The sequence below is a fragment of the Protopterus annectens genome, chromosome 16.part0 (genome assembly GCF_019279795.1).
Source record: "Protopterus annectens isolate FY-2018-M chromosome 16.part0, PAN1.0, whole genome shotgun sequence".
Taxonomy (NCBI): domain Eukaryota; kingdom Metazoa; phylum Chordata; order Ceratodontiformes; family Protopteridae; genus Protopterus; species Protopterus annectens.
This window is the reverse complement of record NC_056750.1, coordinates 515241952-515269583: the sequence shown is the minus strand read 5'-3', so window position 1 is coordinate 515269583 and position 27632 is coordinate 515241952. Positions and strand designations below refer to the sequence as shown.

Genomic DNA, 27632 nt, shown 5'->3' with positions numbered 1-27632 from the left:
TATACACACACATATACACACAATTTTATATATGATCAATATACGTACATATAAACACATCTATCACCATAAGTGGATAATGAACCCTCCTAGGTCTGCTCAGATTACCACTTTTGCTGGTTAATCTTCCAGTTATAGACTCTTCAAAGGAGCCTTGCTTTGCTATATAAGCACTGTATTTCTGAATGCTTTATTTTGACTTGAACATTTTTCTTTCAAATAAGATCTGAGAGTTTAACTTTTAATGTAGCACCCTAACTTAGTTTTAGACAAAGCTCTCAAAACTATTATAGTCAAGACGAAACAAGCAATGTGTGAAAGTCTTTAGGGCAATATTTTGACAACAAACACACTTGTTTATGCATGTGGAGGATACAGTATGCTGTATGGAAAGTCAGCTCTGTGAGGTAGGGGGATAAAGCCTTGGCCATGGAGCAAGAGACCAAAGATCAGTGTAGTGGCTCTAGCCTGTGGGGGAAGGATGGAAATGAGCAGCTGCTGTTGGCTCATCCATCCTGGAAGAAAGGAGGTGGCAATGGCTTGCCACTTGGATGCACCTAGCAAGAAGGCTATATGTTTCACCCCTGGAACGTGGGCCTAGTGAAAAAGCACGGTTATTCTGCTGGTGCATGGACTGGAAGAAGCAACACGCAGAGACATGTTCCACGTAGCAGCAACACACAACAGAGATTGGGAACTTATGACTTGAGGTGCTCTCCACAGCCGAATAGACTACCCCTCAGAACCAGCAAGCTGGATTACTTTCTACTACCAGATTCTTACCAGTGAGAAAATGGACTGTGTGCTCAGACTTCACAAACAGGAAAAAAAAAAAAGCCAAAAGACACTCATCTAGTCTGTGAAAGCCCAGCTTCCGGCCCCAAGGGAAGAAATGAGCAGAGTCAGTGCAAGAAGTGCTGGCATGAGGTAAAGCCCTGAATGGAAGTTGAATTAGAAAAAAAAAAAAGTAGCTCTGTGGATGTGAAAATAGTTGCCGAACACAGGTGGTGAATAATTTCTTTGAAAATGATGGCTGCTATTTAATTAATGAAAGCCAATACCACAAACGGGAAAAGCAAACACTTGACTAAAGGTTTCTTAGCAGCAATTAAAAATGAAGATGACACCTCAGCACATCCTATATATTGGAATACTCATGCCAGCTAATGTTATCACCTATGCTATTAAAACATTGGCCATTAGCATTCATATGGAGGGAAGACACAAAGGGAAAATGGGACTATACAGCTCATCTTGTAAGCATACCTCTCAAGTGTACCTTCACTATGAGGACCGTACCTCATTTGGGATCTTAAAAAGTTCATGTTCCTCAACAATAAAAATTGAAAAGGTCTGTCACACATTCAGTGTTAGGAATATTTTAACTGATATCCATGGTAAACAGAAATTAATCATATTAATTCATTAAAAGATTTTTTTATAAGTAAAACCAGCATATTTTAACCATCATATGACCTTCCTAGCTGAAGTGTTCCACATTGTGCCCATTTGTTCCACTTTATGAGGGCTAGTGTTCCTCATTTTGGAGATGGGAGGTTAAGAGCTATGCTTATAAGTAAACTCAATCATCATTTACTGCTACATAGATCCTTATCAAAATGTGATTTCAATTTTATATTAAAGTTTTAACGTAAACAGTATCTCAATTATTTCCAAAACCACAACACTGCTGTAATCCAGAGAAAGTAAACCGTAAATACGTACATACATGCTTATACTTTTTCTTATTAGGAAACCCACAAAAGTTAAAACATAATTCTGACCTTATAATTCCATAAGGCTAACAGCTGCCTATAATGTTTTACAATATTTGCCTTTACTGCCTGAAATGCTCTCCAAAGCAAAGACAATGGAAAACAGCAAAAGCTGTCATCTAGACAGAAAGAAACAGCAGCAACCATCTCACCTCTATCTCGGCAACAGATATGAGCAGTTGTCACTGGGCCAGCACCCCAGTTGAGATGAAAAGAACTGTGACAGGATTGATAAAATGAGTACAGAGCAAAGTAATTGCTCTTTCTGAAACAGCAGCATTCTAGGTGCTCTCTGCTTACACTGAGTAAAGTGTTTAAAAGCAAGTCTTAAGCCTGTATAACTATCAGGCATTCTTACACCAATGGGGAACAAATGCTGAAACGGAAAATGGGGCTGCTAAGCTATGAGGGATTGATGGGCATTTTGTTTTTTTTAAAGTTTAGTAACTCTACCATCAGTGTCATCTCCAAGAGCTCAAAGGTGAAATAACAGAAGGCATAAACTCAACAGGCCCTCATATGGTTCGATAGTCAAAACAGCAACATTTGCTCCTTTTCATCTTCACCACAAATGTATGCACATATGCATATAGCAAAAGCAAGGGTTATTAACCTAATATGTTTGACTTAAAGTTAACCATCTAGACAATGCAATCTCTAGTGAATCAAAATCATGCAATAGTTGCTGGCATAGTCCTCCTCTTGCACACCACCTTCACAGCCATTCTACATACTCCATATTGTCCTTTCCAATTGACAATACAGATAAAAATAAACCATCAGCTTGCCGATATTCTCCTGCAGTTCTGAACACAATCAGGGAATACTTTTAAAGTATGATAATACCACACTTCCATCATTGTGAAATAATTTTCCAAATCCTTTGTAATCACCTTTGCAAAATTCTACAAAAACAGGATAGATTTACATACCTGTCTTTTTTTGAGTATACTTCTGTGCCATTGAAGGGTTATCAGCTACTGTGTTATTAGTTTGTTTTTGTGGAAGTTGCTTTAACTGTGCAGCCTTCTCTTCCTTTAGCTTCTGGTTCCTTTCCTCCATGGCCATAGTTATTTCCTGCTGCATGCTGGTCACTAAAGCTCTTATTTCTTGCAGGGCATGGTATGCAGCATCCACAACCTCCTGACTAGGGAATTCACCCTGAGTGACAAACAGAGATATAGCTAAAGCAGATAAGCAAAAGATACAACAGCAGTCTTTCAATGAACATCTTCTCTATCAATGTTATATGTAGTGCTACTGACTCAGAAGGTGGAAAATGTATCAGAGCCTGGACAAAATATAAGGTCAAAGCCTCTATACCACATGCTAGGTGCACGGATTCACTTTCTGTTACTGACAGTGCATTGCAGTATTGCAATATGAAGGATGTACTGCCTATTCACAAAAGATTTAAAAAAAAAAAGGTCCCATTGTGGCTCATTTGGTCCAGTTTAGGCAGATGTTAATAATCCTATAGAACAGAAGGGCCTTTTATTAAACATGCAATAATACAGTCCATTCTGCAGCTCAGAGGGATGTGACTGCAACCCAGACAACCAAAGCACAAACAGTGGCCCGAGTGTTTGATACTACTTTAGGACAACAAGGCTGATGAGATTATTCTCCTCATGTTTTGGATAGCAATGCAACATTCACATGCAGCTTCCTAATCTATTAAAATATATTAACATCTTATAGTGCTGTAAGCTATGCAACATGCTCACATACAATTCTGTGTTTATAATTAAGTTTACACAATATATTTAAATATACGCATTATTGAAAATGTTAATGTTCTACTTGTGCACTGTCACACAGTGGTCATGTTTTGTACATGCAGTCTTTGTCAAATGCCTTAACAGCAGTATTTTTCCTCTTTGTATAGTCTTTTTAACACAGTTCGTGGCTAAAAACATCAATGGACCAGTTCACCTTCCCAATTAAAGTATTGAATGTATGCATGTGTAAATGAAGCAAAACTGCACACACTGGATGAAGTGTTAAAAAGTAACACTATAATCGACTCGCTCCTTGACGCCTATCTAGCTCCTCCTTCTAACCCACTTGCCTACCAACACTTCCTTCCCATTACGCTGCAACGCAAAGGAAGGGGGAAAAGTGACAACCAAATTGCAGTAAGCACAGGGATTCCCTATCAAAGTACTATGGAACTTTGTGCACCTAGCTCTTCCCCCATAGCAGCATGATGTACAATGTAATACAGTGCAATCAAGTAGTCACTTGCACTATATTTACACTATTGTAGGTAGTCTGTGTGGTCTTGTTACACTTGGGCTCCAAACCAGCTTTTCCACATTAAGAATTTTTCTGCGCTCTTGTGGCAGACGTGTGTTTACCTAACTTGTCTAAGTTGGGGACTACTGGTGGAAGTCTTATTGTGTGCTTTCCTGATTTGTAGTTCGCTTAAAGGAAAACTCTACCTTAGAACTAAAAAATCTATTATTTCACCCTAGCTCGGTTTTCTGAATTATTTTAACATCTTAAAATCACCCTGACTGCTTCTTATAGACTTTTAGCACATTTTCTGCAAAATGGCTGTCAATGGGGCTTGGCATATCAATGAGATTTTATTTTTCCTTCAAGCCTCTTTCCATAATCCATTTCAAGTCTACTTTAAACGAGTCATGCTAGGCATAAGGAAGTAGTGGTGTATTCCCACTGTCATCTTATATGCAGTCTGTCACAGGACTGCTTTTGAGTGGCCCTCATGTTCATAGGTTCATAGGTTCATACTAGGCTATCTGCCCGAGGGCATTTACAAGCCTAGCCCATAGTTTTGTGGCTTACGCCACCCCTTTAGTATGGGGAACTATACCCATTATTTTGCTGTGTGTGTGTGTCTCAGGGCTTGTTCTATAGTATGCTAAGGAATTATACAGCTGCAAACAAAAACAGTTGCTAAATTGTTCAAAGTTATCTTTTGTAGACCAAGACGAATTGACAGCCTCCCTTATATTTTCGTAAATGTGTCTCTCTTACACCATTTTAAAATCAGTGAAATGGTACCTACACTGTTTTCCATTGCACGGGATGCCAGTTGTACTGGATACAGCCTTGTCCAGACTATTACAAGCCTCAGACTTGTGCTGGGAGCCAGAACAGTTCCCCTGCAAAAGCCTTTGGCTGTGGCACTTCACCAGGAATCCAATAAATATTCTGGAATCCTGAACACCCCATCTCTGCACCTTAAATTGGGCACCTACTCCCAAAGCAGTGTAATGCGAATAATGACTTCCTGCCAATTCCTGTTATCACATTTACCGGTAGTGCGCAAACATGTGCAACAATGACAACCATGTTTGCATGATAAGTGGACAGCATCAGTGCCAGACAAACAGGAAAGCAGTTTTTGGAAACTGGAAGGTTAATCTGACACTTGACATTAGTTTGAGGGGTTAGAAACTACAGCAGAACCAAATATCAGATGTAGCAACAGATCTGATCTGTTGTTGCTGCATCTGATATTTGATTCGACTGTGAATTCTTACTGCTGCAATCTGATGGCCAGTGAATCCTTTAACCAACTACCTAGATTTTTTTGTGAAAACAATATAAACCCAACAGGGGTCCATTGAAAGCTTCATTCTTCCTTCTACTGCACGGTCTGTTTCAAAGAAAAATTCTGCAACTGGTGAGTAAAAATTTGGATCATATACTACCCTAGTTATTGCAGAAAATGGACCAAGAAAAAGCCAAGAGATGTAATAATCCATTTGTATCAATTGGGCAACGTTCAGCTGTGGCAGCTCTGTCTCCGTGGTGCAGCGGTTAGCATTGTCGCCTCACAGCAAGAGGTTCTCTCATTCAATTCTTGGCTGGAATGCCTTCTGTGTGGAGTCTGCATGTCCTCCCTGTGGTAGAGTGATGTTAAAGACATGCAGGTAGGTGCGAGAGTGAATGGGCATGCCTTCGTTGAAGGTTGGGCGTCGGGCTGGCAACTCGGCACCACAAAAATCCACTGCCAATCATGAGAGGACCAGAGTTCCGCTGTGGCGACCCATAAACAGGAAAAGTCGAAAGTATTTACTGTTCAAAGAAACCGCTGTACATTTTAATCTACTAAGCCTGCAACAATGTCCTTAAGGAATACCACCAAGGGGCTTGAGAGCCATCAAAAGCCCATCTACATCTTTTGATCTTAGTAATGAAAATGCTAAACTTTTTCAGGCTAGATGGGTGGCTGCAGCCCTTAGATGCAGTCTTGAATTAACTGATATCTTGAGAGAAACAGACCTCTTAAAAAAGTCAGAAAATTATGAAGAGATCAAAAGTGTATGTACAGAGGTGTTAGATAGTTCATGTTTAGAGGTTTTTCTTAATGACATGAATACTAAATTAACTGCCTATGAACAAGCAATCATTGAGAGAAAAAATACAAACTTAGATGGGATGTGCATGACTATGACTAGCAGAAGGCTATTACTTGGAAGATGCAGCAGAGATAGAAACAGAGAAAGCAGTCCCTAGATTTCAAGCAAAAATACAGAGAGAAACAGTGTCTTCTTTTTTAAATAGTGTTTATTAAAAACATTCCTTCTGACAGATGAGCACTTTTGTTATAGCAAAACCACTCATTTGTCAGAAGGAATGGTTTAATAAACGCTATTTGGAAAAGAAGTCGACTCCAGGTTTCTTTATATCTTTCTATTTATTTTTGCTTGAAATCTAGGGACTGCTTTCTCTGTTTCTATTTCTATTTTAGTTCCAACCGTACTTCAATAGCAGTTTTTTTTTTCTACAGAGAGCTCCCCGAACAGTACATCTGTTGCCAGTGTTTGTGTTTTCGTTCGTTTAGAAGATGCAGCAAAGGAAGTCACTCCATCATGTGACTTTTCAGTTGGGGGGGGGGGGAGATATAGCCCAGTAATGGAAGATTGTCCGTTTCTGCAGAGTGTGCACTTTCATCATCAGATCTCAGAATGAGGAATTGGTTTCTGATCAATATCCACCTTTATCTCCTGTACAGAATTCCAGGGGGTTTGAATAATTTTCATCATGGACAGCCACAGCCAGAACGGAATAGAAAAAGGTATAGAGGACATTCTGAACAGAAAAATGTGAATTTTAAAGAAGGCATTGCCATCCCTTATTCAAAAAGGGGGGGAAGGGTATTAGTTTACCGGCTATGCATTGTAATAATTGTGATTATGTCCTTAACTTGTCTGGTTGTGCTTTATCTAAAACTAAGTTGACTGTACTGAACCATGGTTTAAAGTTTGTACCTACAGTTCTTCCTAGATTACATGAAATAAAATGTGTAATTTCAATTTTGTTAAAAAACTGTATTTGAAAAATTATTTTAAGAATGACATGAATTTAGGCACTGCTTATTTGTGATGTAATAAATAATGGAAGTGATGCGAGCTGTAGTAGCAGAAATGACAGTTTTTATTCATGTGCATCCTACGTTGGAATTGATAATTTTCAACTGGATACAAGTGATTTTAAGCCTACATTTAATAATGACATTTCTCATGTTTCTACACTGCTTAATTATGATACTGAAGTGAAATTTAATGAATTAATGAGCAACTTGGGAAATGTGTAATATAATTTGACAATAGAAGAGTGGAAATGTTTCAATTCCCTAAGTAAACGTAAAGATTTGTTTTTTAAACCAGCTGACAAGGGGGCAAATTGGTAGTTATGTATTATGTTCAGTATTTAAAGATATGTTATCAGCATTTAAATGATAATGTGCATAAAACCGTTAGATTATGTTGAATATGAAAGTGCATTAGAAAATAAGGATTTGCTACATAAAGGGTTTAGACTGGGATATTTTTCAAAACATGACATGGATAAGAAATGTAACTGTGAAAAAATGCACTATGGCACTTTTTCTGTTTACCTAAGCTTCACAAATGTATGAAAATCCCTCCAGGTCGTCCCATTGTTTCAGCATGTAATGTTTTTTGGGTCTATATCAAAATTCCAAACATGGAAACCACCAAATGTCAAAACGTTGAACTCAAACCATCGAATGTTGAAAATAGTGAAGCCCCGGAACATCGAAATCTTACCTAGGGCAAGATTTCGGTGGGCCGTTCCGTGGCCTCGATATTTCCTCCACTGTGGTGTGAGAGTTACGGACCTTAGGGTTAGGGTGCGGGTTAAGTTAAGTGGATAGCTAGTAATGTATGTATGGTGTAGGGTTGTGTTTTGTTAACTGTATGTGTGTGTATTTATTGCTTTGCTTGTGTATAGTTTCGTAGGGTATGTGTGCAATAGTTACGGAACATAGGGTTAGGGTGCGGGTTAAATTAAGTGGATAGTTAGTAATGTATGTGTGGTTTAGTGTGGAGTTGGGTTTTGTTAACTGTATGTGTGTGGTTTATTTATTTTGGTGTGCTTGTGTTGTGTGTATGTTTCTCGGAACAGCAAATTTTTTTCCTGGGAAAAAATTTGCTATTCTGAGCATTCGATGTTTTCAATATTCAAAATTCCAAGTTCAAACAAATGGTGTTCGACATCATGGAATTTCAAATATATGATATAGACCCAAGTTTTTTTACCACATAATTTAGCTACCTTCTTACACAGTTATCTCCTACCTATAGCAGTAAATTTACCTTTTTATATACAGGATGTTTCTGATTTTTTTTTTTAAATAGAGGGGGTTAAATGGGAAAAGGAAATATATTTTGTTACACTTGACATATCTAGCTTATATACAAGTATACAACATAACTTTGGATTGGAAGGATTATGTTACTTTTTAGGTGATAGCCCTGTGTCTAGTTATATTATTGAGTTAGTAGATTTTTGTTTAAAGAACATTTTTTTTAGAATTTAATGGTACATTATTTAAACAGCTAGAGGGTACAGCTATGGGAGCAGCATACACCTGCATGTATGCAAACCTATCTATGGGTTTCTTTGAAAATGAATAAATTTATAGAAAAGATTTTAATAAATACGTTTATTTTAGATTTCTTGATGGCTTGATTTTTATTTGCAAAGGGGGGTGGCCTGAAGTGAAAGATTTTTTTGAAAGTTTAAATAGGCTCCAGTTAAAATCTGATGTCTTAAAAGTGGGATACTGTGCGTCTTTTTTAGATGTGGTATTAGAGAAGGTGGATAACACTCTACTGACTAGGTTTCATCGAAAATTTTAAGTGGTAACCAGTTTCTACATGGCAGTAGTCACCCCCCCCCCCCAAACACTTCATGATCTATACCACACAGAGTTTTTAAGACTGCATAGGCTGTGTAGTAGGGAACAATATTTTGAAAAAGAACCAGAAGACAGTTTTTCTATGTTTGAAAGGAGAGGTTATGACAAAAAAGTGTTGGCAGAAGGTCTTGAAAAGGTACAGAAGTCTATGGGTAATAACACCATGCCATAGGCAGATGTTATAGAAAATACGTACCATTGGATTATAATACAGGTAAGAAGAAAGAGAAGGCCTTTTTGTAACTAAATACAGTTTGTTTAGTGTAGATATAGTGCAATCAATTTTTGGAGGCTTTCTGGTGCAACAAAAAGAATTTTGTGATATTTCGGAAGAAAGACCCTTTGCATCTTCAAAGCAAGGAAAGAGCATAGGAGATATGATAGTTAGAGTAACATTTGTAGCTCCTAAGGTTAATATTGGATGGGGAAGTAGGCATAAAGGGACCTTCCCTTGTGGAAGGTATTTCTGTTGTAATTTTGAGGTTAGGCTGTTCTCAAATATAAATAGAAAAATATTAGAGACAAAATATTTTCAGATGATGTGATAGTGAGGGGGTTATCTATGTACTTAGATGTCTATATAATAAATATTATGTTAGTGAAAGTAAAAAGGCATTTAAAGTTAGAATTTTAGAACATATTAGGGACATAAAGAAGTTTATGATGGAAAGCCCAGTTGCTGCACATTTAAAGAATATCATGGTAGTAATGTGGAAGGACTTCAGGTCAGTATATTAGAAACGGTTAAGGTGAATAGGTTCAATATTTCTCTTTTGAAACTTAAGCTATTACAAAATGAATCCATTTTTATATTAAAGTATGAAACTTTAGTCCCTAAGGGACTTGATACAGAATGCAATTGGAGGGTTTTAATTGGGTAAATGCTGGGTAATGATATAATTACTATAGTTTATTGAATAATTAGGGAAAATTATCTTGTATGCAAAGGAACGTGTGTTTGCGCTTTTTATACTCTGAAAACGTTTTTTTTTGTGCAAGCGCTAAGAGAGATTAAATCTGAATAAAATACTACTGTTAAGTGAATGGTGGATTCCTGGTTGTGTGATCTGTTGTTGCTGAATTAGTTTGAGGGGTGTCTGCTGCTGCAACTGTTAGGTGATTTAACTTTGCAGACATGTACTTAAGGGCATAAACTGCATCACTTGACACACTTGTTTGGCTTTCTAAACTGCTAAAATTGATTTTTACAGTGTAGAATTCAAATCTATGCATAAAGGACAAAACATTTTCTTCCACAGCAGTGATTTTCCATCTTTGCCACAGAAGAAGTGCGTCTCAGACATTCATGAATCATAAACACAGTTCACAGATTGAGGTGTTAACCAGGTATGTATGTGACCTGACAAGGCCCTTGTATATACTTTCATTTTTGTGTGTGTCAGTCATACATTTAACCTTTCAAAACACAGTAAGCGTGTCTTATCCCAAATACATATAATTAATATCAGCTCCCTACTTATAACTATGTATAAATTGTTACAAGTGATATAATGCAAAATGGAACAGTAAAAATGTTCGGAATTTCCTGTATTAAAACCCAGGATCATGTGTATAGCAGCGCTACACTTACATCTGTTGCCACAGGAATACTGAAATAACACTTGGATATTTTCCTATTCATTACTATAAATTGAACTGTCAAAACAGTAAAAATATGTTGCACTTCCTGTATTAGAACTCAGGATGATCTCCATTACAGCCCTACAATTACACCTGCTGCCAGAGGAATAGTTAAACAGTTGAATATTTCCCAATTCATTAACTTCTATGTGTTAACTGCAGTGCAACGTCGCTTAGCGTGTTTGCACATGGCTCTCACAGTTGCTACAATGTGTCCATTCAGAAATTTACCGTCTGCTTCCTCTCTACAGGTGTTCGAGGGCTGCAGGTGTTGGGAAGGTTGGTTAACTGCCACACAACGTAGCTTAGTGGTGTTGTGTGACGGAAAGCAACAACCACAACAATATGTCCTTTGACATTCAGAATGTTTACACCCTGTCTACAGGTGTTCTGTCTGCTTCCTGAGTGGCCCACAAATCCAGGTTTGTGCACCAAGTGTCACACAAATTAGATAAGCAAAGCTAAACATTACATTTGTGTTTCCAGTTTTCCCTGTTTGCACTAACCCATGCACCGCACAAACACTGGTGTTTTTTAAAAAAAAGGGGGGGTTATGAGAAAGGAAAAAAATAATTTAATAAAAACTACAAAAATATATGTTGGTACACATGAAATATTTTTTACAAGGGTCTAGATTTGAACTCTCACTCCAGGAACTTTCAAAACACAGTAAGGGTGTCTTATCCGTCTGCCACAGAAACAGCTCTGCAGCAGACAAAAGTCACTGTGCATAAAAGCAACTGCATCATCATCCACAGTATTAACAAAAATATCACAGCTGTGTGTGCATGTATTCATTTCAAATGTGGTGCACACAGTAATCACACAACCACTTATGACTAGTGCTTGCATAAACACAGCTCTGTCTTATCTCTGTGCTTGATGCTCGTTCTTATCTGACTAGTAATCTGAAACAAGCAGTCTGTCAGGCATTCTCTATCATTTTACTTAAAATGTATGAGTATATTAAATGGCAATAATATACAGTTGTCAAGAAATAAAGGGGAGGTTGGATGCTATTGAACAGAAAAATGAAATGTGTGCGGCTTACTTACATTTCAAACTTTGATACAATTACTTCCACACTTTGTATGTCTAACCTGGTCAACACATCCAGAGGTAAGGGAGTCTGATTTACTGTTGTGTTTTCCTTCTCCCTACCAGTAATAATTCACAGTTGCAATCCATTATCAACAAACACTGAGGGCGTGCCTGCACTCTGTTTACAACTGCTACACTCAGCAAAATATTTGAGATTCAGCAATTCTAATAATTTCAAAAATACAGTTGTGTACACTTACCATAAATGTAGATGTTCAAGTGTATTCACTGTTGCAGTAATTACATTTGGGTAATCTGCTGGCAGGTTGCCCTCAGTCGGCCTGATTAACAAAGTCTTGGGTCCTGCATCAGTTGCTGTCCCTTCTTCCATGATGTCAGGGGTATAAAACATACAGCCGACGCCATTACATCAGTTTTTCTTGCCCCAGATGTCAGATGCCCCCCAAATGGGAAGCAAATAAAATTAAAAACACAAAAAATATACCCTCAATCCCAAAAGCAAATACACCAAAAGGGCTTTTAAGCATTGTGAAAGAAAGTAGAGGTATTGCCAGAGAAAAATAGGGGGCTGGAGGGAGGGTAACCAGGACTGCATCAGTGAATACACTCGAACATCTACATTTATGGCAACTGTACTATGTTCTTCATGTTTCACTGATGCAGTCATTACATTTGGGTAGATTCCCAAAGATATGGTTGGGTGGAGGGAATTATGCAGAATTAGGACCAGCTATAAGGCCCTGCAGGACAGCAGTGGCAAAGCCAGCTCTGGATTTAGAGAAAAGTGATAAATGGTAATGTTTGGTGAACGTATGAACTGAGCTCCAGGTAGCAGCTTCTAGAATGTCCCTGGTAGGAACACCTCTGAGAAAGGCTGTAGAAGTAGATGCAGCCCTGGTGGAATGGGATCTTATCCCCTGGGGGATAGTTTTTCCATGGTGCATATAGCAGAAACGAATACAACGACTTATCTATTTGGAAATGGTTTGCTTTGAAATAGCCTTTCCCTCTCTACCCCTGCAGCAAATGCCACCAACAGTTGTTCAAGTTTTCTTTGAGATTTTGTCCTGTTTAAGTAAAATCTAAGTTGTCTGTGTACATCCAATGAATGCAGAATCCGCTCCCCCTTGTTCTGTGTATTTGGAAAGAAACTTGGCAAATGAATGGTCTGATTAAGAGCTACACTGGATACTACCTTAAACACGAAGGATGGACTGGTCCTGAGAGATACCCTGTCCGCATCAAAAATGATGAAAGGCTCCACTGCCATAAGAGCCTGTAATTCAGAAATCCTTCTAGCTGAAGTGACTGCTAAAAGGAAAGCTGTCTTCCAGGAGAGAAATTTTAAGTCTGCAGTAGCAGCTGGCTCGGAAGGAGGTAGAGTGAGCTTTTCCAATACAAAATCGAGGTTCCAGGCAGGGGCTGGAGCTCTCCTGGGTGGTCTTAAGGTTTTGGCCCCTCTGAGATACTGCTTTAGCAGAGGATGAGAGAAGAGGGGAGGTTCTGTGTTGTAATGAGCTGAAATGGCTGTGACATGGATTTTTATAGAAGAAAAGGACAGGCCCTTGTGAAGCATCTCAGTTAAGTAATGTAAAATCTGAGGAATGTTGGGCACTGCTGTGCTTATCCCTTGAGATTGACTCCAGGCACAGAATCTTTTCCATTTCTCAGCATAAGATTTTCTAGTACTAGGCCTTCTCAGCTCCAAAATGACATCCATCACAGGTTTGCTGAGGGATGCTAATGGTGAATTTAGGTGATTAGCCACACTGCAAGATACAAAGTTTGGAGCCGAGTGTGCAGAATTTGGTTGTTCTGCTGAGACAGTAAGTAAGGTGTCTGAGGCAGGTGGCACGGTGGAAGGTGTGACACTGCGCAGGAGTGGGTACCAGTGTTGGCAAGGCCAGTCTGGAGCAATCAAAATCATTTGTGGTTTGTCCTGTTTGACTTTTAGTAGAACTCTGGAGAGCAGAGGCAGAGTGGGAAAGGCATAGATTGATAGGTGTTTCCAGCTGAAGAACAGAGCATCCACTTTCCAGGCTTTTTTGTGATGAGTTCTTGTGCAAAATTTGTCCAGCTGATAGTTCTGGGGTGAGGCAAAATGATCCATGTCTGGACTCGCGCATTTGCGTGTCAACATGTTGAAAATCCATGGTTCCAGTTTCCATTCGTGTGGGTACATGAGATTTCTGCTTAGTTTGTGTGCCAGAGTATTCAGCTTTCCTGGCAGGAATTGAGCTTGTAGTTGTACTTGATAGGTCAAGGCTGTGTTCCACAATGCCATGGCTTGTCTGCAAAGGGGATAGGAGTACGTACCTCCCTGCTTGGTTACGTCTTTATCATTAATTGTCCTGGATGAAGGTCGTCCTTGAAGGTTGTCAGTGCATTCTGTACGGCTAACATTTTTTTTTGATTGTTATGAAGGTGCATTTGATTTGGGCTCCATTTGCCCTGAATGCACTTCCCAGCCAGATGTGCCCCCCAAGCATATTCTGATACGTCTGTAGTTAGGGTTTGGGTGGCAGGGGGTGGTGTGAATGGCAGTCCCTTGTTTTGGTGGCAGGCCTCTGCCCACCATACAAACTCGAGTTGCAGGCAAGGTATGATAGGAATCATTGTTTCCAGTCTGTGACAATGCTGACTCCATAGACTTAAGTATCACTGACGATGCCTCATATGCAGTTTTGCATATGGAATTAGAAGAATGCAGGAGGCCATGAACCCCAAGGCTTGCAGTATTTGCCTTGCAGAAAGCAGGGTTTTTGTGGCCACCTGTTTGAAGTAATTCACCAAATGAGTTTGCTTCTCTGGCGTAAGGAAAGCCATCTGGGCAGTTGTATTCAAGCTTGCACCCAGAAATGTAATTTTTTGAGAGGGTACCAGTTGTGATTTCTTTTCGTTTATAGTGTACCCTAGACAAATTAGAACCTTTTTTACAAACGCCAGGTGGTTTAGAAGTGTGTCCTTGTTTTCTGCCTAAATTAGACAATCGTCCAGGTATGGATATATTTGAATATTTCTTTGCCTGCAAAATGCAATTACTGGAGCCAGGCACTTTGTAAAGACCCTGGGCGCAGTAGATAAGCCAAAGGGCAGTGCAAAGAACTGGAAATGCAAGTAGCCTGCTTTGAAGCGGAGGTATCTTCTGCAAGATTCCCTGATTGGGATATGCAGGTAAGCCTCTTTTAAATCTAGAGTTGCCAAACGGGCATATTTGCCTAGCATAGGAAGTAACTGGTGAAGAGTCAGCATCTTGAATTCGGAATGTCCAGAAAGGTGTTCAGAGAAGGTAAGTCCAGAATTGGACGCCATGATTTGTCTTTTCTGGGTACCAGGAAAAGTCTTGAATAGAAACCTTGTCCCTTTTCCTCTTCTGGTACTGGTTGAATAGCCCCCATGCTCATGAGGAAAAGTACTTGTTTCTGGGCCTCTGCCACTGATTTGGGGGGCAGGTCTGGCCATCTGTTCGGAATTGGCAATGTGTGGAAATTAAATCTGTAAGCCTGGGATACTATATTTAAAACCCATTTGTCCTGGGTTATACGTTGCTAGTTTCTTGCATGAAGAGCCAGTTTTCCCCTCAAAGGGGCAGCTAAAAGTTAAGTGCTTGGTAAGTGTAAAGGGAAGTCACTGAGACTGCTTACCACAGGGAGGTGTCTTGTTGCTTCCAGATTTGGAAGAGGAGGCACCCCATTGTTTTGTTCTGAAAGTCCCTTGTGACTGAAACCTGGAGCCTTTGGAATGTCTGGGTTTGATTTGAGTGGCTCTCAAAGGAACTGGAAAGGACCAGTTCTTAGTAGGCTAGTGCCTACTAAATCTTAGAGGTTGCACTTGAAAGAAATCTTTCAGTTTGCATAGATTTAGCTTTATCTTCCATCTTTTTTACAAATTGTTCAGCCTTAGTACCAAAGAGACAGTCCTGTTGTAAAGGAGCATCCAACAATTTTGCTTTAACATGATCAGGCGGATTTTCCTCTTTGAGCCAAGCATGCCTTCTTAGCACAGACCCAGTTACAGCAGCCCTGCAAGAGGCCTCCAAAGAATCAAAACCACACTGAAAGTATGTTTTTCAACTTGTTCAGCTGAATGCAATAAATCATGTAAATCTTTGTTTTCCACAGTGTCAGAAATTAACATAATTTTCTGTTTAAGCAGTCCCATGATATGCTGTTGATATTTTAGCATATGAAATTGACAGTTTAAAGCCCTGATTGCCTAAGTTGCAGAAGTGTAAACCTTCTTACCCCATCTTTCCAGCGCCCTGGAATCTCTATCAGAAGGGGTAGGATTTTTAGCAGTAGAAGCCTCAATGCCCCTGGGACCCTGACAAATGGTTTCAGGATCTGCAACAGGATTTTTGAAAAGGAATTTGTGGGAGTCAGGAGCCCTGTATTATTTGTCAGGCTTACAAGGAGCAGGAGGCAGAGAATCAGGAGTCATACTAGAATCTGAAAAAACATCAACAATATCTAGAACAGGAGGAATAGCCAAAGGCCTATGCTAAGGTAGAAGAAGAAAATCCCCAAGTCTCTTTTTAGATTCAGAGAAATCCTGACTTTTCCAGTGGAAATGTTCCCTTAAGGTATGGAAAGTTTCCACAGAAGAAAAATCCTCAGGGGGAGAAGCAGAAGGAATGGAATATTCTGCATCAGAGTCCTCGTAAGTAGGTATAGACATTTCCTGTTCATTAGAAGAGTCAGAAGAAATAGAATCCTGATCAGAAGATTCATAATTAAAGTCTTGCCTAGGCCTCTTAGAAGGGGGTGGTTGGCTACCGCTGATCAGAGTAATTAAATCTTCAGCCATTTTGATTAATTTGTTTTTAGGCATAAGGGCCTGCACACGTGGCCCAGGCGTCGTTTTTTTAAGCAGAAGTCGAGATTTTGGCCTTAGTTTTGAAGATGGCGTCAGTCTAATATACAAATCTGTAGGCCTGAAAACACCCTCAGAAGCCGGTGCCTGCACAGCAGCTCCGGACTCATCCAAGGTAGAGACATCCACGAGTTTCATAATTGAAGCATCTCACGGCATACCGGACTCCGAATTATGGGTCTCAGTACAGACCCGTTAATCAGAAGTAAAGGGTATCAGAGGCTGCAAAAGCACCTCGCTGGGTACCGGCGAACTGGCGACTGGCTTAGTAGAAGTGTCGTTGGCAGATTTGGACCTCAACGGCCTGTCTGTCTTTTTCTTTGCATTTTTTTAGGTATTCCGGTAGTCTGATTGCTAAGAGACAACATTTCTGGATAATTAAAGTGCGAGACAAAATATTTAGAAGCAAAAATGTACCAACGTTTGATACGTGATTTGATATACAATACAAACTGCGGTGGTAGTGTTGTCGCCTCACAGTAAGATGTTGTCCTGTTCGATTCTCAGCTAGAGCGTCTTCTGTGTGGAAACTTGCATGAATGGGCATACCTTTGTTGGAAGGTTGTGCGTCAGAGCTGGCAACTCGGCATGTAAAAATCTACTGCCAATCATTAGCAGACTGGAGTTCCGCTGTGGCGACCCCTAACCGGGAAAAGCCGAAAGACAAAACAACAAACAACAACATAATACACACTTTATAAATATATATATATATATATATATATATATATATATATATATGCATATACACACACACACACACACATTAGAAAATGCTTTTTTTATCTGTATGCATGCACTTCTTGGAAGTTTACTGATGGAATAGGCATGTTTGTCAGGCATTTTACTTTCTCAAATGCAAAGCCTTATTAAGAGTCATCACAAGTGTTAATGTTAGAACCGTTTTTTTCTTTACAGTCTTCTATTGTTGTTTCAGTGAAATGTAAATGTCCTACATTATCAATGACACAGGGGTGTAAGCCTTCTAGAATGGCCCAAAGACATCTCCAGGAAGTGCTGGCCACAGGTAGACCTGACTAGCAACTGCATAAAATCGAATGCTCTGTGATAAATGTGTAAACATGTTTTTGGGACAGTTTGTGTGATAACACTTTTAGCAGTTCTGACGGTTTGTTAGCAAAAGGCGTCATTTGCATATTTTGGGGGAGGGGGAGCCAAGTTCCATTTCTACATTGGCACAAAAAAATTGCTATTGCTACTCTCCTTGTTTTAGATGCAATCTTCCTTTGTGTGTCATTGTAATGTTACAACCACATAATTCCTTTATATTTTATTTTTGAATATCTTAGTATAACAGCAAAACACAAAGTACAGTTGTGTACACTTACCATAAATGTAGATGTCCGAGTGTATTCACTGTTGCAGTCATCATATTTGGGTTATCTGCTTGCAGTAGCCCTCACTTGGTCTGATCAAAGTCTTAGGTCCTGCGTCAGTTGCTGTCTCATCTTCCATGTCGTCAAGTAGTCAGGGGTATAAAGCATGCAGCCGACGCCATTACTTCATGTTTTCTTGCCCCAGATGTCAGGTACCCCCCTAATGGGAAGCAATTAAATACATATACAAAGTTACACCTCCAACAAAAAAGCAAATACACCAAAAAGCTTTAAACATAGTAAAAAGGAATAGAGGTATAGCCAAAAGACGTCAGGGGGCTGGAGGGAGGGTAACCAGGACTGCAACAGTGAATACACTCGAACATCTACATTTATGGGAAGTGTACACAACTGTATGTTCTTTGTGTTTCACTGTTGCAGTCATCACATTTGGGTAGATTCCCAAAGCTAAGGATGGGAGGAGGAAATTAGATAGCATTAGAACCAGCTATAAGGCCCTGCAAGACTGCAGTGGCAAAACCAGCTCTGGATTTAGAGAAAATTGGCAAACGGTAATGCTTGGTGAAAGTATGTACAGAACTCCAGGTAGCAGCTTCTAGGATGTCAACCAAAATGAAAGAAAATGCACCGAGCTAGCACACTGAGAACATTTATTGATAGACAAAACAGAAAACAGAAAATGGTGAGCGCTTTCACAACATAAAGTTGCTTCATCAGACAACAGTAAAAGGCTTACACTCTATTTAAATAGTCACATATCCATTACTCAATTAACTAATTAGGGCTAGCAAGCTGTACAGAATCAAATTCAAGAGAAGCTTACCACAGTGAATCCTACAATAAAGATGCACTATGCATATAATGTTACACACAAAGTTACTAAACATATGTAACCACACTACATACAGTGTAAAAAACCATATACATACATATACAAGATAAAACAACGACAGTAAGACATTTGTGTAACATATAAATCTTTATCTAAAACAACAATGCCGCCTCCTTTGTCGGCCTTTGCCATGGGGAAACAAGCAAAAAGTTAACTCACTCTGTTCGCCGTGGAACTTTTCCTTGTAGGAACTGTAGTGCCTGTCAGTTTGTTTATAACAAAAATAATTATGTGCTTCCTACCAGGCATTTTTCATTACATTCTAATCAATATTCAGATTGCAGAACCACTGATGTTTATTTTTGTTTTTGTCAACAATGCCATGCTTATTATGTAGGCAAAACAAACAGAATGTTGAAAGATCGTATTTTAGAACACGTGAGAGACATTACAAACTGTATACAATCCAGTGCTCTGGCCTGTCACGTTATGTCTAATGATCGTTCACATTCTTTTAAATTCTTGATTTTGCAACATATTTATACGAACCCTAGGGGTGGTGACATAGAAAATATTACAGAGGGACATGAGCAAAAATGGATACTGAAGCTTAACGCTGAGAAGTTTCCTGGATTGAATGCTGCCACTACTTTGGTTCCCTTTTTGAAGGCTCAACCACTCATGCACTGATTTCAAGATCTTTTAGAAGACATTTTAGATGGTTTTAGCTTTTTATATGTCTTACTGTCGTTGTTTTATCTTATATATGTATGTATATGGTTTTTTACACTGTATATAGTGTGGTTACATATGTTTAGTAACTTTGTGTGTTAAGTTAAGGTCCCAGGCTGGGGTTCTCCTGGGTGGTCTTACGATTTTGGCCCCTCTGAAGAACTGCTTGAGCAGTGGATGAGAGAAGAGGGATGGTTCTGTGTTATAATGAGCTGCAATGGCTGAGGCATGAATTTTGATGGAGGAAAAGGAAAGACCTTTGTGAAGCATCTCAGTTAAGTACTGAAGAATCTGAGGTAAATCGGGCACTGCTGTGCCCATCCACTGAGTTTGATTCCAGGAATAGAATCTTTTCCATTTTTCAGCATAAGATTTTCTAGTACTAGGCCTCCTTGCCTCCAGAATGACATCCAGCACTTGTTTACTGAGGGATGGTAATGGAGAGATCAGGTAACTAGCCAGGCTACCAGGGTTCAGGGTTTGACGCTAGGGTGCAGAATCTGGCCCTCCTGCTGGGATAGCAGGGTAGGGGTGTGAGGCAGGTGCCATGATGCCAGCAGTGACACACTGCGCAAGAAAGGGTACCAGTGTTGGTGTGGCCAGTCTGGTGTAATCAGTTTCGTCCTTGGTTTGTCCTGTTTGATCTTTAGTAGCACCTTGGAGAGAAGAGGCAGAAGAGGAAAGGCATAAACTGAAAGATTTTTCCAGGTGAAGGACAGGGCCTCCACTTTCCAAACTTGTTTGTGTGGAGTCCTTGTGCAGAATCTGTCCAATTGGTAGTTTTGTGGGGAGGCAAACAGGTCTATCGCTGGGCTCCTCCATTTGCTTATAAACATGTTGAATGTATTTGGTTTCAATTTCCACTCTTGTGGGTCCATGAGATTCCATCAGAATCCTCATAGGTAGATAAGGGTAAATCCTTGTCAGAGAGAGAAATTTCAGAATCCTGATCAGAAGAATCATAAGCAAATTCATTCCTAGGTCTCTTAGGAGGGGGAAGTTTGGCTCCCCCTGATTAAAGTAATAAGGACTTCAGCCATTCGTACCATTTGTTTTTTAGGCATAGAGGCCTGACTATGCGGTCTGGGCGTCTGTTTTCTAGGCATGGATTGAGTTTTAGCCCTTGAAGAAGAAGATGGCGTTGGTTTAATATGCAAGTCAGTAGGCCTGAACACACCCTCAGAAGCCGGTGCCTACACAGCGGCTCCGGACCCATCCAAGGTAGAGACATCAGCAGGTTCCACAGTTGAAGCATCTCGTGGCCTACTGGACTCTGAATGGGTCTCAGTAGAGGCCAGCGAATCTGAAGTAGCAGGTATCAGGGGTTGCAAAAGCATCTCACTGAGTACCGGCGAACTGGCGACTAGCTTACGAGAAGCATCGTCGGCAGCTTTGTACCTAGGCAGTTTGTCTGTCTTTAACTTTGCTTTTTTTTTTTTTGGAATGTTGGCAGTCGGGTGGCTTACCGAAGCCATATCTGGGTAATTGAACAGAGAACCAAAATATTTAGAAGCGTAAATATACCGACAATGAATAGTTCTTTGTTTAAATAAGGCACAAAACAGACAGTGAGGTATGTTGTGCTCAGGGCCTAGGCAAGGAATACAGTACGAATGAAAACCTTTATGAGGTATTTGCTTTCCACAAGAAATGCAATTACTGACTTTTACTGACATTGGTTTAGAGCAAGAAAAATTTTCCCCAACAGGGTACTTGGCTTTAGTTGAAGACTTCTGTTCTGAAACTAGAAAAAAAATTTTTCAGGAGTCGGGCGACAGGCACTTCCGAACTGCTTCTGCTTCGGGCCCCGCACGGCAAGAAAGACTGATGTAATGGTGTCAGCTGCATGCTTTATACCCCTTACAACCTGACATCATGGAAGATGAGACAGCAACCGACGTAGGACCCAAGACTTTGATAATCAGGCCGACTGAGGGCTACTGCAAGCAGATAACCCAAATATGATGACTGCAACAGTGAAACACAAAGAACATCTGCAGGAACCAAAGACCTTGTGTAGAAAATGTAAAAAATATCCAAACAGCAGCAGGGGCACCACGACAAAAAGCATACAATCATTTATTAATAACAGGAAAAGCGCTGATTATGTTAAGCACATTTATGAAGTTTTACACAATTTGTGTGTGTTATGGTTATGTCTTTTACATGCTTTCACATTTTATATACATTTTAGTATGTGTTTTCACATATGCATATTTTTATTTGTACTGAGAATGTGTTATGATGCATCAGGAAATGACATCTGCTGTTGTGAAATTCCATAGGCCATTTGACTTTTGCTGACTGGCTTATGGCATTTTAAAAGTAGTATATATAGTTATATACAAGTCAGTTAATGGTAGGATCTGATGAAGGAAATTGTTTTCTAAAAGCGCTTATCTTGCTACTAAATAAATTATTTTATGCTTTTTGTCGTGGTGACCCTGCTGCTGTTTGTCTGGATGTTTGAATATCTTGATTTTTTTTTTGTTTCTCCAGTGGGTAATATTGAAATACTCCCTTTTCTGCGTTAAATCTAAGCAGGGCTTTTACTTATGTGATACGTGTGTAGTATCCTTACTTTGTGTTTTATGTCACCTAGGACTAAGCTACCCAGTAGTCCCCCCCCGCCCCCGGGTCCCTGAGAATGAAGTCATTGTGATAAACATTTAGGCAACATGTTGCCTTTCTGCTGGAGAGAGGAAGTGGGGATATGTCTGGCACAATGCAAATTTGGCAGCAGATAGTGGCGGATGTAAATGCAGTAGGTGGCCAGAGTAGGACATTTGATCAGGTGTGTCACAAGACTACTGATATGATTTCATCAGCCCGGAAGAGAGCAGCTACAGTAGTCTGTGAACAGATGGCTACCGGGGGGGGGGGTTGCCTGCTACAGACCCACCACTGACACCAAATGAAGAGTTCCTGTCCACCATCACGGATCCAGAGAGCTCAGTGAAAGTGCACAACAGCATGTAATTTATGTTGGTGCTGCTGTTTCAGGGAGGTCAAGCATGTCCCAGTAGGAGTTTCAAAGTAGGCTTGCTTATCTCTACTGTTAAATACTTACTGTATAGTAAAATATTGACAGCAATACTGAAGATCTGTTTAACACTTTTTAGGAGGGAGAGAGATAGTTGTAGATTAATATGGTTAACACACTGGCTTGGGGTGGACGTGTCATCCAAGTTCTTGTTGAAAATATTGTTACTGGACATAAAGAGCGTAAAGTTTTAACCCAGTGTTACTGTTAATTGTGATGATGGTGTCCTTACCTTTTGCTCAACTTCTTCCAAGACCATCTTCCATAGGGACCCTGCAATCATTTGCACATGGTAAACCACACACTTGTGTCAGTACTCATGAGCAGTTCAAAGAAATATTTATTTTATCCATGTGTGTGATGTTGGTGTCAGGACTGTAGTGTGTATTGCTGTACTGTCTGTAATAGTGACAACACTGTTAATTTGTTAGCATATATTGGACTACAGTCATGCAAGTATATGAATACGTCAGTATTGCTGTCAATATTTTAATATACATTAAGTATTTAACAATAGAGATAAGCAAGCCTACCTGGAAACACCTACTGAGGCATGCTTGTCCTCCCTGAAAAAGCAGCACCAACATCATTTCTTTCCTGTGTTTGCTGCTTATTAATCACAGGTGATCCTGACAGTCGAAGTGTAGGACTCTTACCACCTGATACCAGAGTATCAACAGACTCGGATGATGATGGTGGCTAAACAACACCGAGGTTACCATTCAGCCATCCTCCTGTAAATCCATCGGACACAACCAGTAAGCTGTATACTATTTTTGGCTTAAGCTGTAAAAAAAATGATGTACTCATCATAATATTCCACCTGTGTTGTCCATTTTCATTCAGCCTTAACGTATGGGACTCTGATCTGACTCAGCTGTTACTACAGCTTGTGAAAGCCTACAAACTCTTGAGCTCTTCCCTACCCATAATGGTCTAGTCCCCCTCACCTCAGATAATGCATATAGTTTAAGAAAAGAAGAAAAATTATAAAAAAGGAACTATGCAAGATGCCATCAATGGAGTTCAAATCCGAGGGTGCAAGGGATGCTGACTCTGTCCTCACAAATATATTTCTTGACTGAGGGAATTTGAACCAAAAACGGCCAGGGTGGGGAGTTGAGGCTAAATGAAAATGGATAACAGATGGAATGTTACGGCGAGTACATAACTTCTTTTATCTGATGGCAATTTTTATTCATCCTCAACATATGCGACAGAGTCCCCAGCTACCTCAGCCCTGGGTGGACCCTAAGGAAGGATGTTCCTGAGAATGGACAAGCCAAATGCCATTCTTCCCCCTGAGACCAGATCTAGTCTGTAGTGGTTGATAAAGGTATGTGGATTTGACCAAGTAGCAGCAGTGCAAATATCATCCATGGAAGCTATAGACAAAATCCGTGAAAGTTGCCACAGATCTGGTAGAATGAGCTTTGACAGGTTTATGAAGGGGCACATTTAATTTTGCATACACCAAAGAAAATACTTTCTGTTATCTGTCTGGCTAGGCCTACTTTCTTGATAGGTTGCCACAATGTATGCTGCACAAAAGAAATTGGTCCGATTCCCTGAAACCTTTTGTACAATGCAAATAGTAGCGTAATGGTCTATGGACATCCAGTGAATGCAGCAAGAATTCCCCTTGGTTACTGTAATTTGGAAAGAATACTGGAAAATGAATGGCTTGATTAATACTGGATTCTGACACCGCCTTCAGTAAAAAAAAGAAGCACTAGTTTGTAAGGAAACCCTATCCCTGTGAAAGAACAAGTAAGGGGGTTTTGAGGATAAAGTGTGAAGCTCTATTCTCTTGGCTGAGTTTAGAGCAACTAAGAAGGCTGTCTTCCAAGACAGGAATTTTAAATCAAATCTACTAACAGGCTCAATGGGAGACTGAGTCAGGGCGTGCAGTACTTAAAGCTAAATCCCATGGGGAACACGGTCCTTAAAAGGGAGGTCAGCAAGACAGTACCTTCCAGGAATACGTCACATATTTTTGCTGAAACCAATGTAGAACTGCGTAATCCCATACGGAAATTTGAAATTGCTGCAAGCTGAATTTTAATGGTGTATGTGCTTGCTCCTTTGTTTAACAAGTTTGCCAGAAATTCAAGGACTGCATGTATAGGAGCTGTAAAAGGATCAACGTGATTTTTCTCCGCACAAAAAAATAAGTCTTTTCCACTTGCTTTTGTACAATTTCCTAGCAGAACGTTTATGGGACAAAAAGAGAACAACACGGACTGGGGAAGAAAACATAGGCTGCCTAGCCTTTAACGGAATTGGAGAAACCATGAGGTCAGTCATGTTGGGAAGGTCTGGGTGAATCAGTCCTGTAGAATATGGCAAAAGTCAGGAAATGGATCCAGAATCCAAGGTGGAGTTAGTAGGAGAGGCCAAAGGAAGGGGAACCACACTTGTTGAGGCCAGTAAGGTGTAAGGATTACTCTGCTCTTCGATCTGCCTTTCTTTAAGAATCTGGGGATCAAGGTAGTCAGGGTATAGGCGTACAACAGACTTGGAGGGGCAATCATGGAGAAGAGCATCCCTTTGTGACTCCCCTGCTGGAGGGATTAGGGAAAAGAAGCTGTCTCATTTAGGGGAGATGCAAAAAGATTTCAGCAATGCTGACCCTTTTTAGGTTTACCCCGGGTATCACTTCTGTGTCACTTTTATACAGAGGCACAGTATACTAACCTCGAAAAAGGGCATAGAAAAAATAATTTAAAATGGGTGGCGAAAGCCAAACACACTCTGGTTAGGCTTATAAATGCCCTAGGGCAGATAGCCTAGTATGAACCTATGACCCCCACTGATGAAAAATCATTTTCACCACTTTGTGGTTGAAGGACCCCTCAATAAGGTAAGAGAATGGACCCGTGGGGTTTGTCTGCTATGAGAATGGACTTCCCAGGAATGTGCGTTGCTACCAGAAAGCAATTTGAGCCCATTGCCACACAATGAGAGCTTCTCAACACAGAGGATAAAACTTTGTTCCTCTTTGCTTGTTGATACACCAAACTACCAACATTGTCTGTTTGAATTGCAATAGTCCCAAGAGGGAGAGAATCTTGGAAAGCCTCCAATGCCAAAAGCACCGCTGTCATCTCCAGAACAACACTGATATGCAGGTTGGCCTCTATGGGGGCGGGGGGTGGGGGTTGGGTAAAGTACCTTGGACTGACTTCTCCAGGTAATACCCCCATCCAATTTGAGAAGTATCTGTGGTCACTAAGGCCTTTGGCTGAAGAGGTATGAAGGGGTGACCTTGTTGGGGCTGGCGTGACTGTAGCCACCATGAGAGGTAATTTTTGTTTATCTGAGTCACTCTTACCTTCGGAAACACAGGGTGAGTGACAGGACCATTGAGTTTGTAACATCCATTGTAAAATTCTCATGTGATACCTTGCTACGGTTAAAGAAGTTATGGCTGCCGTCACTGATCCTAGAACCTGCTGGACTTTTCTGGCCAGTATCTTCATACTGCAAGCGATTCTCCTGACTTGGCTTCTGATGTTCTGTACTCGCAAAAATGGGATGGACGCAATCATGAACTGGGTGTCTGAGTGTGCCTATAAATTCCAGTTTCTGGGTGAGCTGAAATTATGACTTGTCGAGTTTCACTGTGATCCTTAGAGTTAAGCAAGTTTTTAGTACCTGGTCTCTCGCTTTGATGCCAGGTTGGGGCGGTGATGAGCCAGTCGTCCAAACATGGGAACACTTGGACTACCCGCAGCCTTAGATGGGCTACTACCACTGCCATGCATTTGGTAAACATCCTGGGAGATGTGGTGAGGCCAAAGGGCAGTGCCCTGAACTGGTAGTGACTGGCTCCCACGCAGAAGCTTAAGTACCTCCTGAACCATCTGTTAATCTTTGTGTGATAGCATGCATCCTGGAGGTCAATCAAGCACATCCAGTCGTCCTTCCCTAAAAAAGGATAGAATGGACTGTACCATGACCATCTAGAACTTTGTGTGTGACTGACTTAACACACAGATCCAAAACTAGTCTCCAGTCTCCTGGCTTTTTTGGAAATAAAAAGACCCTTGAGTAAGTTCTGGATCCTATCTGGTCTGGTGGGACCTCTTGGATTAATCTTTATGCGAGCAACTGCTGAACTTGCCGAGTTGCTGCCTTCCTTTGACTGGGTGGAACATCGGGGAGTTTCATTATTGATGGGGGCAGAAGGAAAAAGGGTACGGTATAACCTCTGGTAATAATTCTCTGCACCCAAACATTGTTTGTTATACTCAGTCAAGCTGTTTGGTGCAGGGAAAAGTGACCCCAGACTGCCTCCAGAGGAAGACAATTAGGCCTCCTTTCAAACGTTGACAGGGTCTGTCAAAACAAGCATCTCTGAAACCTGCACTCTGCAGGCCTCCTCTGCCAAGACAGCAACTTCTATTGTTACCATTTCCTCCTCTGCGGGAAACAATTTCCAAGTGTGTCAGGGAAAGGACCTTGATATATTTTTTTTTAACTACATTTTGCGGCCCCCAAGCCTATTCCTAGAAAAGGTTCATGGGGGGGGGGGGACATACTCCAACAGCAGACAAGGTCTTCCTGTCTTTTTCATAACTGGAGAAGGTTTCCTTTACAGTGGGGCCGAAAAGCTAAGATCCGTCAAACAAAGCATTTAGGAAGGAAGACTTAAAAGGTTACCCAAAGTCACATAGGTGCATCCATGCTTCTTCCAGCCTGAACCTGCTACCCATGAGGCGCCTTCCATTGCGTTGGTGATAAGCCACATGGACGAGTTCACAACTGATTGTAAGGTAGTCAACTAAGGGGCCAGAGAACTCTGGGCCTCCTATGTAGTGATCCTTACTAACAAGCTGGAAACTTCTTTAAGTCCCTTTGCAGTCTTGTGAAGTGGGCTAGGTAATTCAGTGAGCTTAAGTCAAATGTCATTGAAGCATATACCCACTTCCCCAGTCTGTCCATTGCTCTAGACTCTCTATTAGGGGGATGAGCGGACAAACTCTCTTCAGAGAGTTCATTTTTAGTGGCTGCCGCCACAACCGGTATGCCCTTGTTCCAATACTCCCCCTTCTACTGGAGGTACCATAATGTTATATGGACTCTTGGGGATGGGTTCAGTTGTATTAGGCTT

The 27632-nt window shown here is 40.5% G+C and overlaps 1 protein-coding gene across 1 annotated transcript in view; it reads right to left on the bottom strand.

The window, feature by feature from the left end:
- The window catches only part of GLE1 (GLE1 RNA export mediator), a 1828321-nt gene that overhangs the window by 1016121 nt on the left and 784568 nt on the right, over positions 1 to 27632 (bottom strand). Inside the window, exon 7 of the mRNA XM_044058440.1 lies at positions 2708 to 2936. Within this exon, the coding sequence (XP_043914375.1) occupies positions 2708 to 2936 (229 nt within the window). The remainder of the gene's footprint in view (positions 1 to 2707; positions 2937 to 27632) is intronic.